Raw genomic sequence first — 19,675 nt, 5'->3', positions numbered from 1 at the left:
ATTTCTGGCAGTCCCCTTTCGATGTACTACTGCAATCGTTTTTGAATTATCGCCAGCAAAATTATACTTGCTTGTGATATTAATGATAATCTTTGCATTCCACTGGATCACCTTTCTTTGGAATAGGCACGTATATGGATCTCTTCCATTCAGGTGGCCAGGTAGCTGTCTTCCAAATTTCTTGGCACAGACGAATGAGCGCTTCCATCATTGCATTCATTTGTTGAAACATGTCAACTGGTATTTCGTCAATTCCAGAAACCTTGTTTTTCACCAATGTCTTCACTGCAGCTTGGGCTTCCTCCTTCAGTGCCACTGGTTCTTGAGCGTATGAAATGGCAAAATGTCAACCAATTGTTTTGCACAATGACACTGTGCATTCCTGCTATCTTCTTTTTATGCTTCCTGTGTCATTCAATATTTTGTCTGCAGAATCCTTCAATATTGCAACTTGAGGCCTGAATTTTTTTCTTCAGTTCTTCCAGCTTGAGAAATGCCAAGTGTGGTCTTCCCTTTTGGTTTTCTAACTCCAGGTCTTTTCACGTCATTGCGATACTTTTTCTCCTCGAGCAGTCCTTTGAAATCTTCAGCTCTTTTACTTCTTTATTTCTTCCATTTGCTTTAGCTACTCTACCTTCAAGAGCAAGTTTCAGAGTCTCTTCTGACATCCATTTTGGTCTTTTCTTTCTTTCCTGTCTTTTTAATGATCTTTTGTGTTCTTCATGTATGATGCCCTTGATGTCATCCCACAATTCGTCTGGTCTTCAGTCATTAGTATAGTGTTCAATGCATCAAATCTATTTTTGAGATGGTCTCTAAATTCAGGTAGGATATACTCAAGGTCGTACTCTGGCTCTTGTGGACTTGTTTTAATTTTCTTCAGCTTCACCTTGAATTTGCATATAAGCAACTGATGTTCTGTTCCACAGTTGGCCCCTCACCTTGTTCTGACTGATAATATGCTTCTCCATCCTCTTTCCACAGATGTGATCGATTTGATTCCTGTGTATTCCATCTGGCAAGGTCCACATAGATAATCACAATTTGTGGTACTGAGAAAAGGTATTTGCAATGAAGAAGTTGTTGGTCTTGCAAAACTCTTTTCATGTGCTCTCCGGTGTCGTTTCTGTCACCAAGGCCTGGTTTTCCAGATACTGATCCTTCTTTGTTTCTAGCTTTTGTATTCTAATTACCAGTAATTTTCAATGCATCTTGATTGCATGTTTGATCAATTTCTGCCTGCAAAGTTGGTAAAAATCTTCAATTTCTTCATCTTTGGTAGTAGTGGCTGAATAACAGTTGTATTAACTGGTATTCCTTGTAGCATCACAGCATCACAGCAACATGCAAGCCACCACAGTGCGACAAACTGAGAGACAAGTGGTGGGGCTCCGTGCTAGATGCTGACATGAAGGGCAGTTGAGTCGCACTGATACATATCATAGGCACAATACTGACCCAAACACTGCTAACCATTTCTAAGAATAGCCAGTGATTCAAAATGAGGCCATCAAGCACTTCACAATTAAGTACATAATACAATGAGCTCATTCTTGCTGGAAAAAAAGTGAGGGCAGAAGGGGTGTTCAAATGTGTATACCTTATACATGTATGGATGGGTACACATACCGGAAGATGGTATACCATGCCTGAATATTATAAATGTTAAGCCTAAGAAGTCCTGTTACTCAAAAAAGATTTTCAAATTATTGTTGAATAATCTACTTGTCAATCATCCTTCTTCAATGTCTAAAAAAATTTCAGCCACAAAACATTCAACCTTATTTAGAATAAAAAGATCAAAGAGCTACCTAATGGGGGGGGGAGTCTTTAGAAAAGTTAGAAAAACTATAAGCAAAAAATTAAGAACATACATTTAATCACAATTCCAAGTTTCAAATTTTTATAATCGAACACAAAATCCCTAGAAGTAATGTAAACTATAAACTTTTAATAATGTAAATAATTACATTTATTTAGAATTTTATTCATGATACTCTTAATTAAAATAAACTGTAAAGCAACCTGATTCAGAATACAGTATGACATATTTTAAGTGCACACATTCAACCGCACAAATTATCTCAATCTTAGTATCATATATTTAATGTATTAGATGTTCATGACAATAAAATAACCCCTACCTGGAAAACATCTTGGAAGCACGTTTTATGTTATCAAATATAAGGCTCACATGAGCCTATAACAAAACTTAATACTCTGTTCTCATGTCGAGACAAGGCTAAACAATAAATTAATCTTTTGAAAATATCAACTAGTACAATTTTCTTTTTGAACTTAGTAAGCCAAAGACTTTTAAGGAATATTTAAAGGCTGAATAAAATCTAGCAGAAACAAAGTTAAAAGGAGTTTGGGAAGAAACCAAATAGTTCAATATTAACGAGAGTGTATCTGTCAGGTTCTAGGTTTCCTATTCACAACCAAATTGATCTAAACATCTTAAAGCATGAATTTTGAATTTAGTAAAATGATACACTGTATCTAATTATATCAGATACATGACGAGAGCATATCACACAACCGTTTCTTCTCTTGCACAAGCACTTTAAGGTGAATCCAAATAAATACTGAAATGCAGTGCTTTGGACAATATATTAATTGCAGAAATGCCCACTAAGTGTTCATTAAATGCCCATAAGAAATGATATCTGGAGGTATGGTAACTTGAAATGGTGTGGTAACGTGAAATGTTAAAAAGGATAACTACATAATTTTTGCTTTAAAATCTGAAGCAAAAATTCAGAACGGTGAGCTCATTATTTTATGTATCTGTTATAACTAGGAATTGCTGCCTTCAAAATATTCATTCTTTTAATGCTTATTTTGGAAGAGCCTACTGTTGGACAGGCACTGTGCTAGGTGCTACCTGTACAATAATGAACAGCACAAATAAGTTTCTCTGCAAAGAGAGAAATCTTGGGCTAAGAAGTACTCGTTATACCCTTACAAATTTAATTAAACATGGCTTTGAGGACTAAAGAGATTCTTCCCAAAAAGTTTACTTTCTAATTAAGAGTACTACGTATATAAATAATAAGTTCATATTTCCGAAAAAACATACACACTTAATAACTCAAAACTGCTCATTGGCTACTTCAGGTGACGCAACACCTATCTCATGAATTCTACTGCCCTGGTATTTTTCCCAAAGCACATTCTTACACATAAAACTTTTTAAAACAATGAAACAAGTATCTCATCTATTCTCGAATACTTAGTACAGTACGGACCAAGTTCCAGTTTTTTAACCTGGACATCAAAAACAATTTACACAATTTATTATACATTTGAAACAAATGTCCCAAATTTTGTAACATCAGCAATGCATCAGAAAATCTGGGGAAAAGCAACTGTGATTATGTTGAAGGTGTTGTAATTAATCTTCATCATCTCTTTGAAAAGGTACTATCTGAATTTCTTTGGCTATCCTTTCAGCTAATGTTCTACTACTTGCAGCAATTATTCTTCGTGACATCAAATCAAAAGGTCCACCTAAAATCAAATCGAATACGGAAAAAGATGGTATCTTGTATCACAGTAATCCATACAAAGGTAGTACAACACTCTCACAGTCAATCATAACACCTCTGTGCTTCAGTTACCTTATAAAAACCTCCTTTGTCACAGAACCACGACATTGAAGCTTTGGCAGTAGATACCCACGTTTCTAAGGCTGTTTTTGAGTAAACACCCCTTGGGAAGTCTCAACTCAGACGAGTCTGAAAAAAATCATCTCTTTTTTTTCCTTCTTTTGTGCATTCTTGTTACTCTGAGTATCTCTTTCATACAATTCTCCTTCCCATTTCCTAATTTCTTTGTTGCCTTTATTCCAGTGCACCTATGCATTCTTTTAATCCAAGTTCACCCTTCATTTTACTAATTTCACCATCAGTTCAAATCACATATTTACCCTAAGCCCAAGGCAAAAAGTGACAGCGGAGGAAGTCTATCCTCGACTATCACAACGGTCAACACTTAACGAGTTCTTGGCAAGGGCCTCAGACTCTGGGACCTTCTAGACCTTCTCTACATTCTCCTGAAATTTCCCGACACTCACAACTGAAGGGGCTCAGTCACTTACTGTTCATTCATTCCCACACTACCAAGAGTTCTTATTGTTCCTCTGCCTCCCAATGCTTGTTCTTTCCATTTTGCAGGAAATTTTATAGCTTGCTTTTTCTGCTTTAAGAACTGAAGTATAATCTATATCAAACTTTTAACAGATGGGAAGAAAAAAACGTTTTACTGTCCCATAACTGTACCTGTTACATCCGTCAGCACACCACCAGCTTCTGTAACAATAATACCAGCTCCTGCCATATCCCAGCAGTGAATTCCCATTTCGTAATACGCATCTGCTCCTCCAGCTGCCACAAGGCACATATTAACAGCTGCTGTTCCAACTCCCCGGATCCTAACAGATGACATTTAAAAATAGGATTGGAAAAAATATTCCTTTCAATAAGGTATTTCTCCTTAACTTCAGTTTATTGTTAAGTATCGAATCAGATAACCTGAAACCACCTAGAGTATAAATGCAAAAAAAAAGATGGTATAATTTTGCAATAAAGATATGAAAAATCTAATTATCCTGGTGTGCTATAAATGACAAAATTAATCCTCACAAAGCAATCATTTAATAAGACAAACTAAAACACTGATGTATTTTTCAGAAAAAAAATCCACTGAATACTATAACTCTCCTCTAAAGGCAGGCATGTATATTCCTAGGTGTCTAAACCCAGGGACAACGGGTTGTATTGTCTTACACACACGCCACAATACAAGTAACAAGTAGTGTCTAAAAAGGGTAAAACAGCAGGCTACTGGTCATCCCCAACGGCAAGTGCACCAGAATGCGTGACTACAGGGGAACAGCACAGACCTGGGCCCGTCTGGGAAGACGACATCAGGTTTGCCTTCTCACAGCACCTTTTCCCTGGAAACACACCAACTTAAGATAAATATGGACACTATGTGGTAGCCGTTACAGCTGATTCAGGAAATAATAACTGATTCAGGAAAGAATCACCAAGAAATGCTAATACTACTGGGTGAAAGTTTAATGAGGAACAACATCTCACATACTGTCAAAGCATCTCCCCACAAGACACAAAATAATTACAATGGGAAAAATGGTATCTTTGCAAGGGTCTACGGCAACCAAGCGGTCAAAGTTAACACCACCAACGACGTGACAAAGAGGTTATCACGTGCCTCCTGACACGATGCACTGAAGACCAAACTGTACTTCTGTGTCATTCCTGACGAAAACAGATATCCCAAATCTAATCATGAACGAACAAACAAAAAACAATCAAGAGACACTCCACAGAAGTACTGGCTTGTACTCTACAGAACTTCCAAGGTCATTAAAGACAAAGACTGAGCGATGAATCCAGGTTAAAGGACATTAATGAGAAATCACAGCTAAATGTGACGTATGGTCCTGGACTGGACTCTGAACCAGAATTTTTTCAAAATTTTAATAGTCTCTATATTAGATAATGTATCAATGTTAGTTTCCTGATTTTTGTAACTGTGCTGAGGTTACCTTAGAGAAAGTCCTTTTTTTAAGGAAATACACACTGAAATGTTTAGAAGAAAGGTATTATGTCTGCATATAAGTAAAGAGACACAATACATTTAATCCAAATGAATCCCCAAAAATTAAACCAAGGGAATGGATCCACAATGATTTACCTGACCTCATAAATGCCACTTCCTAGTTAGGAAGAATGTGTTCGCGTTTTTTCCATTAGTTTAAAGCATTCATTCAGATTATGATTCTTTTTAGTTTTACTTTGTTTTGCCTAAGTAACCCTTCTGAAATCAAATGAAAAACTAAAGAATTAGCTGAATACAAAAGATCATGAAAAGAAATCAATAAACCAATACCTCTCCTCGGTAACATTTCCCGGCCTACGTTTTTGAAAAAAGACCTGAAATAAAAGGTTACTGTTTACTTAATGGCCAAAGGGAAAAAAAAAGGCCGAGGTGGTAAAGCACTCACAGCTTTTCACAGCTAACATAACCATTTTATTGCCTGTGGTTTAAGTCCTTGCTTCAAAACATCACACTTCTGGGTGCAGCAGGCCTTTGTACTCATAAGGTGCTTCTCTCAAAGACATCACTCTGGGATCAGCCCTTCTCTTTTGCTTTACTCAGCTCCATTTCTTTCATAAAGCCTAGGCCATCTGGTCAAGCTGGCCATCAAGCTTCAAGGCACAGAACAGTCTGGAATGGACCAAAGCTTAGGGAATACCGTGTATTCCCAAGGAATCTACTAGAGGATGAGCTTCATCCAATCAAAACGTGACTGGGAAACTTCAAAAAACTTACAAGTGACTACCTACAATGCTGTGAGCACTTCAGAGAGTCCACTGTAGAACTAAGACCAAAGGGCTTAGTTGAATAATAGTACGTAAAAATGATATGTTCTGACAACGTAGAAAGAATGCAACAAAAAAATTGGAGAAAAAGGGGAAAATAAAATCACTGACTATTATACAGGCAACAGGTAGAAGTCAAAGAATTCTAGAACCTTAAAAGACAGTAAAAGGTTAAGTAAGAAAAGAGATAATTAAGGGCAACAGAAAAAGTTTTAATCAAAAAATTGCTAGGATAAAACTTAAACTTTCATAAACACCGAAAGAAATTTTTTTAAAAAGCAGAGATGATTCACCAAATAACCACAGTAACTACAGCACATGCCGTAACTGCCAATTAAGTTATGACAGAATTCAGACCAAACGCAACAGTCACACCAATAAACGAATAGGTCTAACTTGTCTATTAAAACAAAAATATTTTCAAATTGGCTTATAAAGCAAATCTAGTCTATGCTGTATACAAAAGACATGCTTAAAACACAGTGACTGAAAAAGGCTGAAACCGGTGGATCAAGGTTTGCCAGGCAAATGGCAACAGTCGGAAAGCAGGGACTGTACTCCTGTTAGCAAAGCAGACACAAACAAAAAGCAATAACCACGACAAAAGGTACTTTATAATGTTAAAATCATACCATGAAAGTGCAACAGTTAGAAACATACAGGCATCAAATAACACAGAATCCCCCATCAGAATCGACTCAAGGCCACACAACAACACGGAAAATAAAAGCTACAAGAATTGCGAGGAGAAATACATAGACATATACTAATAATAGAAGATTTTAACACATCATTGTCAATATGAAACAGGTCAAGTAGCCAAAAAACTAAACAACATAATAAGGTATATCTTTTGGCTATATACGAATATTCTACATCGTGATAGCAGAGACTACCTTTCTTCACCGTATATGGAACTTTCACAAAAGTTAATCGTATACTTGGGCATAAAGAACACATCAGTAAGTCCCATAAAGTAGAAATATTAAAATGCAATAAAACTACAAATTAAAAATGAAATAGAGGGAAAAAAGACCCATCTACTCAGAAATTAAAGAGTACAACTGTTTGGTTACAGCGGAAATACAAATAGAAATTACAGAATTTATGAAAACTAATTCAATCAAAATACTACATATCAGAATCTATGGGATACATTTAAAGCAGTGAACAGATGAAAATTCATAGCCCTAAATACTAGGTCAATAAAAATCAAAAACAGAAAATAAATTCTCCACTCAAAAAGAAAAAGAAAGTGAACAACAATAAAATAAACCCACAGAAGATCAAATTATTTAATAAATTAAAATCCTCGTTCTTTGAAAAAACAGAACAGACAAAGCACTGGCTAATTTAATGAAGATTAAAAAAAAGAAGACGGCGAAAACACAAGTTTGTACAGTAAGAAGTGACAAGGGGGAGATAACTCACACAGAGGAATCTAAAAAACATCACGAGACTACCTCATACATCTATCTCTACACAAATAAATTTGAAAACCTAAAGGCAATGCGTAATGTCTTAGGCTGTGGAAATGTTCCAGATTAAAGGAAGCTAAAGAGATCCGACAACTAAATGCAACACCTGACCCTTGACTGAATCTTGTACGGGAGGAGGGAAAATTCTATAAAGGACATCATTAGATCAACTGACAAAATTGGAATACAGATACTAGATTAGATAAAAAGTAAATTTATGAAGTCAGTAACTGTACTGCGGTTATAGAAGAGAATATCCCTATTCTTAGGAAATAGAAACCGGACGTATTTAGGGGTAAAAAGCTATGATTTAGGGGAAAAATGTATATATGTACACAGAGAGAGAGAGCACGGTAACATACACTAAAATGATAAACAAATGGAGTAAAATGTTAACAATATGTGAAAGGTGAATCTGGGTCAAGTATATACTATTATTCTTTATCCTGTTTTATTTCTGCAATTTTTTGTAAGTTTTCAATTATTTTCAAATACAAAATTTAAAAGTTACATTATAAAGTTAGAATTATGTTACCCATCCCACATCTGTTAATAAAAAGTTCATTTCTAAGGACAAATTTATCCCTCTTAAGTATTAAATCATCTGTAGCTTTAGGTGGGAAATGAAAAGAGCTTACCCATGAACAGGAATGCAAAGAAGTTTTTCCATATTAGAAAGGACAGTTCTGACAGTCTCTGGTGTTCTGGAAGAGCCCAATTCTGTCACTAAGAGTGATTTAGTAATATCTAAAAGAAAATGTTTTAAATAATCACTAACTTTTAATAAATGGAAGTCTGTGGGAAATTTTAACATTTGTAATTCAGAATAAAAGAGAGCATTTTTATCTTCTTCCTAGTTTTATCAAATGTGTTTCTTTCTCAGCCTTTAAATATAAGGATACTAATAAATATATTATCTCCAGGTGATCATTTCTACATTCATCAAAGAGGCTAGCTTCCTAGACCATCCCCAAAACAGTGCAGAATGTAACTGATTTACCAGCATACATAAAAACTTTAGTAGGCAACAAGCAAATACCTTAAATATAAAAAAGTAGAATCTAGAAATTGAATTCAATAAATCATTTATCTGTAGATTTGGAATAATGCAGCAGTACTGCTTCAAATAAAGTTAAAATTCAGTGGTAGCTCTCTTATCTGACCTCCATTTACAAACCTAGATTATTCAGTGCTCTCCACTCGTCTGAAACTCTGTGACCGAACCTCGTGACAATCAGCACTCTCGGCAACAGGCTGCTCTTAGTATAAACCTCCACACTTCATCTGTTCTCACCAATGGAAATGCATGCTTACGAGCTGTGCGTGCTCCCAAACATGTTTACAGCGGTTGTACTTCTTCTAACCATTACACAATTTAATTAAATATTATGTAAAGCAAAAAAAAAAGGATCTAAAGAGGGAAAGAATTGTTTCAATGAATGCTACCACGTTCTCTCAATTCAAAGATGTCCATTTCTCACATGTTAACATCTCTGTAATGAGGATGTATCTTCCAATCATTGGGGTCTTGGAGTTCAACGAAAAAGTAATGAACTAAAAATCTGCTCTCAAATTAACAACTATAAATGAAGGGGGCGGACGTGTAAAATTTTAACAGGCTTCTGAACGCAGATTGTTTTGGAAGTTTAAGTTCTTGCGGCACTTGAACATGGATAAAGGGCAAAGCAGAAAATGTTAGATGTGGTTTATACAAGAAGGGGAACTCAAAACTTCAATCAGCTGCCACACAGAAAGAAGGCTTAAAACTCCAATCATCTAGCTCATTAAAAATGCATATGTACACTTTTTAATCATTTTTAATGATTCCTAGCTTGAACTAACTTTTTTCTTCCTTCAGTTTACTATATTTTAATTGGTCCCAGTGGTATCGGATAAGAGGAATCTATGAAGAATTTGAAACGCAATGGCTGCAACAGTAATTCATGAACTCCACAAGGGCAGGGAGCCAATCTAGTTCATCTTCTTACGCCCAGCACAGTGCTGAGCCTGAAATGTTTGCTGAGCCTCATTTGCTTCCACTGCTACGTCTGTGAAGACAGTACAGGACTGGACGTCCTGCTCTGCGTAAGGTCACCCTGAGTCAGAGCAGGCTTGACAGCAACTGGTAACAACTACATTCAAAGCTGAGCTCAAAACAAAAAATGAAGAAAATAGACACAACTTAGCGATCAGTTAACATCTGGAGAATTTCCTAAGTTATAAAAACACACAGTAAGAGCGTTCAGTAACAACCGAACCGGAAAGCAGAGGCTACGCCCACCTTCTTGCTGTGAAACCTGCAGTTTCTGACCGTCACAGAAGGCACCGTGTCCTCTCCTGCCGGTATACATTTTGTCCTCCACACAGCTGTACACAACTCCAAACTCCATCTGCAGAAAGAAACACGTTTCCTTTACCAAACCTGAGAATCGCTCTTCATTAAACCAATACTGTTCCTAAGAAAGGAACGTGAAAATCCGGTATACTGACTAATAATAATGTGTTCGAGGGGCTAACCTGTGGGATACCTCAAATGCTCATTTCCAGCCTAATCAGAGGAAAGAGGTCATCAGATTGGAAATCCTCATTCTCCCTCCCGTCCAATTCTAAACCTCTCTTCCTTCTGCTTCAGAAGAAAACAGAGCTTTCCTATTCTCCAGGGTGAACCTTCTTCCCGTGTGATGAGTCCTACCCTCCCACACACTGAAAAACTGCTCCATCAATTGATCCTTCTTCTCTCGGATTTCAATTCTGGTACCTTCCCTTCAGACGTCTCCTCTCCTTACAAAATCTCTCCATAATTCTAATCCCTTCAAGATGCTATCCTCTCTGTTTCCCTTCTCTGCCAAACAGCAGTCTACACTCTGCACCTCTAGTCTCCTCGTAACGCATTATAATTTGGCCCCCGCCTCGACCACTCATGCTGTTGAAGCCCCCTCACGGAGATGACCAATGAACTCTGACTGACCAAATGCCTCCCCGAAGAGCTGACTGTCACCTACGTCTTCAACACTTTACTCAGTACCCCATGCTTCAGCAGCACTCTCTTAGTTCTCCTACCTCACGCACTAAATCCATCGTGGTCTCATTGTTTTAGAATCTTCTCTGTCTAGCTCTTAAAATTGTGTAACTTGGAAAAGTAGCAGCCCAAGAGACAGAAACCAGAGACTTCATCAGCCTGAGACCAGAAGAACTAGATGGTGCCCAGCTACCACCAATGACCGCCCTGACAGGGAACACAATAGAGTCCCGGGTGGAGAAAGGTGGGGTGCAGAGCCCAAATTCTAGTAAGACCAGACTTAATGGTCTGAGACTGGAGGAACCCCAGAAAGCATGGCCTCTGGATTATCTATCAGCCCAGAACTAAAACAATTTCCGAGGCCAACTCTTCACACAGGGATTGGACTGGACTGTGGGACATAAAGGGATACTCGTGAGGAGTGTGCCTCTTAGCTCAAGTAGACACAAGAGACTAATCGGGCAGCTTCTGTCCGGAGGTGAGATGGGAAGGTAGAGAGGGTTAGGAGCTGGCTGAATGGACACGGGGAATCGGGTGAAAAGGAGGAGTGTGCTGTCACAGTATGGGGAGAGCAATTAGAGTCACATAACAATGTATGTAGAAATTTTTGTATGGGAAAAAATTAAAAAAAAATTGTGCAACTGCAGGTTTTTTCCTTCTTCCACTTCCCTTTTAGCTCTCTGTATTCTTACACGTTAGTTCTTTCCAGTCTGCAAATTCAACTGCTCATGCCTCATTTCTTCCCACAAGTTTCCTCCTTCACTCTTTATCTCAAACACTTCCTGATTCTGGCGTTCACTCAGCTATGCTCACCGCCCCTTCTGGTTCAAAACCACTGCTCCCCCACCCCTTCCAGTATAATCTCTACACTGCAGAGATTATACAGCAATCTCCACTTAAAAATCTCGTCTGTATGCCTACTGCCCAACAACAACGTCTCAATTTCATGGCACGGGTAGGCTGCAATGCCTCACGATGTTGCCACAACTAACCTCCCTCATCCGCCTCTGCTCCTGCCACCTCCAGTCCTTTACTCACTGTTCCCTACGCATATTGGGCTCTTCAACTTCTCCAAACTCTTCTTTCTGATTAAAATGCTTTTCTTTTCTTCTTTATCTGGCAAAACTCTAATTTTCTAAGCCTCAACTCAAATCACCAACTTCTAAGACCCATAATGTTATGAAGATTTTTTTCCCGATTCACTCTTGAAAGAATCAGTTACACTCTCTGCTAGGTTCCCACAACATTTTTTTTTCCTCTCACAGTTCATCACATTTTCATTCACCTGTTTACACATCTGACTTCTGCACTCAGCTGTGAGGTGAAGGGCAGGGACAACACACAGCCCAGGGCTGACTATATGCTACACGCTCAATTACCTCCTTTAGGAAGTTTTCACTCAACACCATGCCATGGTTAAGCTTTCATCTGTGTTAATTTGTGTTTTTATTTTCAGAGATTTCCTAACTGTCTTGTATACGTGGTAATCAAATACATCAGGAGCTCTTTGAAGACAGGTATATGCTAGTGAACACCGCTCACTGTGAGACCAGTAGAACAGCCGGACAGCAAGGAAAAACAACAGCTACAGATTTTACTCTACTGGGCTTCAGAGAAGGAGCCCTGATGGCATGGTGGTTAAAGTGCGTGGCTGTTAACCTAGAGGTCACTGGTTCAAGCCCACCAGCCACACAGTGGGAGAAAGACCTGGAAGTTTGTTTCCATAAAAATTTACAGCCTTGGAAGCCCCATGGGACAGTTCTACTCTGTCCCACAGGGTTGCTATGAGTCGGAATCGACTCGACAGCAACTGGTTTTTTATGGGCTTTAGATAATGAGTGTACAATCATTTCCAGATTCCTGAACACCCTCTACACTTTCCCACCACGCTTTGGCCCCTGCCACCTCCTGGTCTTAGATGTCTCCAAGAAGCATTCCTAGCTCAAACTCCATCTCTTCCACTGAGCATTTTCAGATCACACTTGAGGTCCTATAACATCTGACTCTATCACTTATATAATGGTGATTAAATACTGACTTGTATGTCAGTTACTCATATGTATTTTCTCCTTAGAATTCCTGTTTCTCAGAAAATATTACGTTTTTTTCCCTGGAAAAAGTGTCATGATAATTTTAACAGTCCAGTCACTTATATTTGAAATAATGCAGTTATATACATTGAATATAGAGGCAAATCTAAATTTATTATGAAGACACATTTACTTTTTTACAGTAAATGACAGCAAGGCATATTACCAACCATAAGTTTTAAACAACATACCTTTTTATTTACAACAAAACCGATAGAAACCGCTACAAAAGGAAATCTTAAAAAAAAAAAAGAAAATTTTTTTCAATATTTATATTTTTTCATAATAAGATTTTTTACAAAACTTTTCACAACTGCATGTGAATTCTCACCCTTTCTCTCCCCAAAAATCAAGACAAAGAATACTGTATACAGTATGTGGCCATTTGTATAAAGAAAGGGGAGATACATACATACATGGAGTCCCTGGCTGCTACAAACGGTTAACGTGCTTGGCTGCTAACCACAAGGTCACGGGTCCAGTCCACTCAGAAGTGCCTTGGAAGAAAGGCCTGGCGATCTACTTCCAAAGATCAGCACTGAAAACGCTATGGAGCACAGTTCCACTCTAGCACACACGGAGCTGCCATGAGTCAGAGTTGACTTGACAGGAACTCTTTTTGGGTTACACACGACACAGGTACACACGTACGCACAGGCTGCTTCTCCCAGCGTGAACATCTCAGAAAGGACAGACAAGAAACTGACCACAACAGTCACCTCCAGAGACGGGCACTGGGAAACTGGGGACAGAACCGGGAAGGACACTCTGCACTGCATACGATTTTTATAGCTCTTGAATGTCAACCCTGTGCATATACTATCTAAAAACACTTTTTTCAAAAAACAAAAAAATGGAGCTCTGCTGGTGCAGTGGTCAAGCACTCAGCCACTAACCAAAAGGTCAGCAGTTCAAACCCACCAGCCGCTCCATGGGAGAAAGACGTGGCAGTCTGCTTCCATAGAGATTACAGCCTTGGAAACGCTATGGGGTAGTTCACTCTGTCCTAGAGGGTTGCTATGGGTTGGAATTGACTCGATTGCTGTGGGTTTTTTTCAAAAATATAAATTAAAAAAATTTTTAAAATTCATTTCATACTATTGAGCAGAATGGAAAAAATAAAATTCTTTTTCTTTGTGATCATTCCACTCACAGGCAAGGCCCAGGATAAACACAGGTCTGAATTTTACAGAAAGGATTACCTGTCCCTTCTCCAACACAAAACTTGGAGCTTCGCACCACAAAAGGAAACTGTTAGTCACAGTTAACTGTTATGGCTGCGTGGCAGTTTGAACACATTGTAATTTATGATTTACAACAGAATCAAGGTCAAGACAATGCACAAAATAGGTTCAACGTAACTATTGAAAATAAAAGCTTTTGAAAAAAATATTTAGTACTGAGGTATCAATGTAACAAAAAGGGATCATACTGTACAGACTATTATATTCTTCTCTTAGGTTACAATACATGAGCATCGTTCCACATTTAAAAGATATGACAACTCCATATTAGTATTTCTCCTCCTCCCCCATATCCAGCAGAAATTCTGCATGATACATTTTGCTCTATCATATTTTCTACACACTTTCTTAGACTAAAGAAGCATGCTGTATTTTTACGCACATAACGTGCGCCTTCTACATCTGTTTGCCAACTGAGCCCTCCCTCCATGAGGTATTTTTGTAAGTACACTATGCTAATCTTTTCTACAGCAAAAAAAATTAGTATAGCACACTTACAAAAAGATCTTGTGGAGAGAGCGCATGGTTGGCAAACAAACATAGAAGGCACACTTTATGTGCGTAAAAATATGGTAAACAAGTCACACAATTCTCTAGAACGTTTATGTTCCTGAACAGGGTACTCTAACGGTCCATCTGGTAAATATATAAACAGTAATTGTAATATTAAAATGTTAAAAACATACCTATGTACGAAGTTAGTTGTTCCATCAATAGGGTCAATGATCCACGTGGGGTTGTCAGTTAAGATACTTTTTTCCCCAGCTGCTACAGACTCCTCACCAATGAAACTAAAAGCAAGAATGACAAACTCCCAGTCTTTACATTGCTTTCAACAATTTGCAAACTGTTAACGTTTCCTTAACTACACAGTCTACTATAAAACATAACAAAAGCCTGTACACTACACTTCTCTATTGTTGCCCTTATTTTCTTCCTATAAAGACTCATAAAAGTGAGTACACTTTATTTCCCCCAGAGCAAAATCATGTGGAAAATAACAGAATTCAAAATTCTAAAATGCAGTAATACCAGGGTAAGCAAAAACAAAGATGTGTGTGTACACACACACACACCCCTAAAAAGAGCCTTTGTTGCAGATGAGAAATATTCCTAAAGCTGCTGAGTGTTTAGGGTAATTTGCTATGCAGCAACAGACAACACAGAGAACATTAAGTAAATGTGAACACAAGTCAACTGAGAAGGCGAATTTCTCACCAAAGCTGCTCTGCTTCTACATGCCTCCCTAAAACACACTATGCAGTAAATCATACGCACATTTTATAAACGGTATCTCAGTTCACTGGTTTTCTCCTTTCCTTTATTCAACACTGAACTGTCCTCATAATTGTTATCACAATCTTCTTTTATCTTTTTCTCTTAGCTACAAACTTTTTTATTGGGAGGAAGTATAATTAGCCATAACTTTAGACATTTTTTCTTCTCAATGACTAAAAAGAGTTGGGCACGCTAGCAAGAAGTAGAAAATGATAGTGCCAGAACTTTAAACCATCACCTGTCTGTCAGTATGTTGTACCTGGGGGCTTGTGTGTTGCTGTAATGCTGGAAGGTATGCCACTTATATTCAAATACCAGCAGGATCACCCATGGTGGACGGGTTTCAGTGGAGCTTCCAGACTAACACAGTCTAGGAAGAAAGGCCTGGTGATCCGCTTCCTAAAATTAGCCAATGGAAAGCAACATAATACTGCCCACTATGGTGCTGGAAGATGATCCCCCTAGATTAGAAGGCACTCAAGATAAACAGGGACCACAACAACGGACTCAGCGTATCAACGATTGTGAAGATGGTGCAGGACTGGCAACGTTTGGTTCTGCTGCACAAAGGGTCACCATCAGTCCGAGCTGACTCAGCGCTAACAACAACAAAGCTTTCAAGTAATGACAATGTTTCTGCTGTATCTGCATGCCTGTAAGACAGCCCTGACGTGAGTGCTTTTGCTTAAACTCTCTGAAGTTACCAGCACTCAACCATCTAGCAGTTTGCAAGATAAAGAACAACACTGAACATCTGCATCCTGTCTACAGCAGCCATCTGTCTCCCTGGCTGCCCAGCATCCTAACGTTCCCTTATTACAAAGGAATCCAAGCATTCCCTCTTCCCTGCTCCCGGCAGCGTGGGCAAACAACCTCAACTCAGCAAGCAGATATTCCTACCAAGGACCTGGAATCTTGAGTTAATGACATAAAGGTATAAGGCTAGTCAGGAAACATTCAACACATCAAGAGGGAGGCCACGGGGCCACCAGTGGCTTCCTGCAATGGCTGCGGGAGCAGCTATCCGCGTGTCTTTCTCCCATGACTCCTGCCTGAGCCTGGGTCTCAAGGTTCCTGAACGGCCCACACCTCCAGATAAATTCCTCTGCAGCTTAAGTTACCAACACCGAGTTTCTGTGTATAGAATGAAGATTACTGTCTAACACACTGGCTTCACTCAGGTTTCATGTAATCAATTTGAAACTGTAACAACAAATACCTGTGCGATGGATACTTTGCCTTTATGGCAGAGATGAGCATTTTTTCAACTTTCTGGTCAGTTACAGTCACCAGATCAGCCGGAGAACTTTTAATCATGACATTCATTTCATTTTTCAGAGCATCACGAACCACCTAAAAAGATTTTTTGGTAAGCAAATAGAAAAGACGTAAGTAATTTTAAATCAAACTAAAAGCTGAAATACAGAAATGGTTTCAACATTGAACCTACCTTAAAGGATATTCTTAAAATGTCTTGCCACAATATCTATAAAATAATCCTTTAGCGCTCATGGCCTCCTAGGTTTCAAATTATATAATCTTACATCTTATTTCAGATTCACAACTGTCATCACAAAAAGTTTCCAATGACATAAAAACAAAAGATTGTCAAGTCAGTTCTGACTCACGGTGAGCCCGTGTGTTTCCAACTAGAGCTGTACTCCATGTGGTTTTCAAGTCTGTAACCTTTGGGAAGCAGATCACCTTGCCTTTCTTGCAAGGCACCTCTGGGTGGATGTGAACCACCAATATTTCAGTTAGAAGCAGAGTACTTAACTGTTTGCAACTCCCAGGGACTCCTTCATTGACATATAGCTAAATATTTTTCTGGAGTATTCATTCCATTTAAAGCATGAAAACAAATGAGGATTAATCAAAATGTGTGTTGTATTTAACAAGGCAACCTCACACTGTACACATCCATAACGTGAAGGCTGACAAGGCATTTCAGTTCCTACCTCTCCAGCTTGTCTTGCCAGGGTTACCGCATAATCCATGCATTCCTGCCAAGAGTCGGCCATCTTCTGAGTATACCTGAAAAACATTCGCACAAAGACGTAAAAATCTTAACTATACAATAGTTAGTCCAAAAAATACTTCAATAAGCAACATACTTTCATTTCAGCATTTATTTCCCCATTCCGGAATTCAGTTTTTTAAAAGATTTATTCCAAATCCCAGTAAGAACCAAACTAGTCCATTTCTACTGCAGAAACATTTTCATAACAGAAAATACTCTGTGAAAACCTGTTGCCATCCAGTCGATTCCAACTTGTATCGACTCTATAGGACAGAGTAGAACTGCCCCATAGTTTCCAAGGCTATAAATCCTTATGGAAGCAGACTGCCACAGCTTTCTCCAGCAGAGCGGCTGGTGGGTTCAAACTGCCGACCTTTTGGTTAGCACTTAACCACTGCGCCACAAGGATATCTCCCAAAGTGTTCATACCATGCCATATTAACACACACACACACACTGGTTTGGGGAATGGAGAAAAAAGGACACAAGAAATATTGTAAAAGATAAGTGCACGTTTGGAATAAAGTGAAAACTACAAGACACTGGAACAGAGAAATAAAGGAAGCTCTGAAGGAACAAAATGCGCGTGTACTTATTGAAGGCCAGGCAGTGTGACAAGTGCTTTACGCTTGCAATTTCTTTTTTAATGAGGTTGTAAAGATGAAGAACTTAAGGCTCAGAGATGATAAATAATTTTTTCGAGGTTATATAGACAAGTGACACAGTCAGAAAGTGAACCCAATTCTGATTTTAAAGTACACTGCTCTTTCTACTATGACATTCTGCAGGAAGAAAATTCCAGGACTAAAAAAAAGTGAAAAAGTAACTATTTCCCTTAATTTCAGAGAAAAAAAAGAAATCAACATAGTTTTGTGTGCTGAACTGTCCAGTTTTCCCTGAGTTCTGGCTTGACCACACCCTACAGTCACCACATGGCACAGAGAAGCCTCTTAAACCGTCAGACACAGAAATATGTGGGAACATTTACAGAGCAGACCTAATATGGAGTCTGTACAACTGTTTACGGGGGAGTATCTGAGAGAGTTTAATCTTGAAGATGACTTAGAAATCCCCATCATGGCGCTCACATCATAGGAGAAGGAAGGGAAGGACAAAGGGCAGATACAGTGAGCTGTTTCTGCCAGTCGCTTTTTCCTCCTATGAGTTTAAAAAATTAAAAAAGGAAGTCACTTTTTTAGTTACATACGTAATCACTTAGAGCTCTTCAAGAACCGCTTCCAAACTTTTTTTCCATTCTTACTTACTCCCACCCCTCCCTTCCAATTCCTTACGGAGCTAGATGTTTTAAGGGTGTTACCTGTTTTCTTTCCAGAAACCTTGTTCAAACCACTCACACCTCCACCTTCTAACAGTACTGGTCTAACTCCTTACAATTGTTCAAGGGCCATCACAAAAGGTACCCTCTCTTCTAGGGATTCTCCACCCGGAAGTCATTATTCATGTAATCATTCAACAGGTATTTACTGATCACCTCTTATATACTGTGCGCTGTGTCAGTGAGCAGAAACAGGCTCCATTCACACTTACTGTCTAATGGGGAGTGAGACAGTAATCAAAAAATCACAAACGAGGCTGTACCCACCAATTACTCTAACTGCTTTCAATAAGTTGTACACCTGTAAAGAGCTGAATTTGCAAAAGTTGTGTGCTACATAGATTTAAAACAATGACCAAAAAAAAAAAAAGAAACAGCAGCTGCTGAGCCTGCTTATGTATAACCAAACACCTCACAGGATTATGGTTCTTTGGTTTGGAGGCATGGGGTCATGATTTCATGAGACATCTCAATTAATTGGCCTAATAATCGTGTTGAGTGCTTCTGTTCTACCTCCTAGTTTGCTGCATAGTGCCTGGGGTCTTAAAAGCTTGCAAGCAGCCATCCAAGGCACAATTGGTCTCCGTTCGCCTGCAGCAACCAAGGAAGAAGGAGAGTCAGGAATAGGAGAAGGAAATCAAATGTGTGGCCAATGGCCTCCATGAACAACTGACCCCTTTGCCATGAGACCAGAAGAACTGGATGGTACCTGGCTACTATTTCTGAACATTTTGATCAAAGATTCTATAGAAGAATCTGATCAACAGGGGGAAAATGCAGAACAGAATTTAAAATTC

At 38.6% G+C, this 19,675-nt stretch overlaps 1 protein-coding gene across 3 annotated transcripts in view; it reads right to left on the bottom strand.

Moving 5' to 3' along the window:
* Positions 1-1,257: 1,257 nt before the first annotated feature.
* The window catches only part of IMPA1 (inositol monophosphatase 1), a 21,052-nt gene continuing 2,634 nt past the window's right edge, over positions 1,258-19,675 (bottom strand). For all 3 annotated transcript variants that reach the window (XM_023740298.1, XM_023740297.1, XM_023740299.1), the window contains 8 exons: positions 17,481-17,556; positions 16,742-16,875; positions 14,931-15,035; positions 13,192-13,237; positions 10,173-10,281; positions 8,530-8,638; positions 4,284-4,435; positions 1,258-3,513 (listed from right to left, as the gene is read on the bottom strand). In XM_023740298.1, the coding sequence (XP_023596066.1) occupies positions 3,398-3,513; positions 4,284-4,435; positions 8,530-8,638; positions 10,173-10,281; positions 13,192-13,237; positions 14,931-15,035; positions 16,742-16,875; positions 17,481-17,543 (834 nt within the window). In that variant the 5' untranslated portion in view covers positions 17,544-17,556 and the 3' untranslated portion in view covers positions 1,258-3,397. The remainder of the gene's footprint in view (positions 3,514-4,283; positions 4,436-8,529; positions 8,639-10,172; positions 10,282-13,191; positions 13,238-14,930; positions 15,036-16,741; positions 16,876-17,480; positions 17,557-19,675) is intronic.

The sequence above is a fragment of the Trichechus manatus genome, unplaced genomic scaffold (assembly GCF_000243295.1).
Source record: "Trichechus manatus latirostris isolate Lorelei unplaced genomic scaffold, TriManLat1.0 scaffold00152, whole genome shotgun sequence".
In the NCBI taxonomy this organism is placed as follows: domain Eukaryota; kingdom Metazoa; phylum Chordata; class Mammalia; order Sirenia; family Trichechidae; genus Trichechus; species Trichechus manatus.
This window is presented reverse-complemented; position numbering and strand designations above follow the sequence as displayed.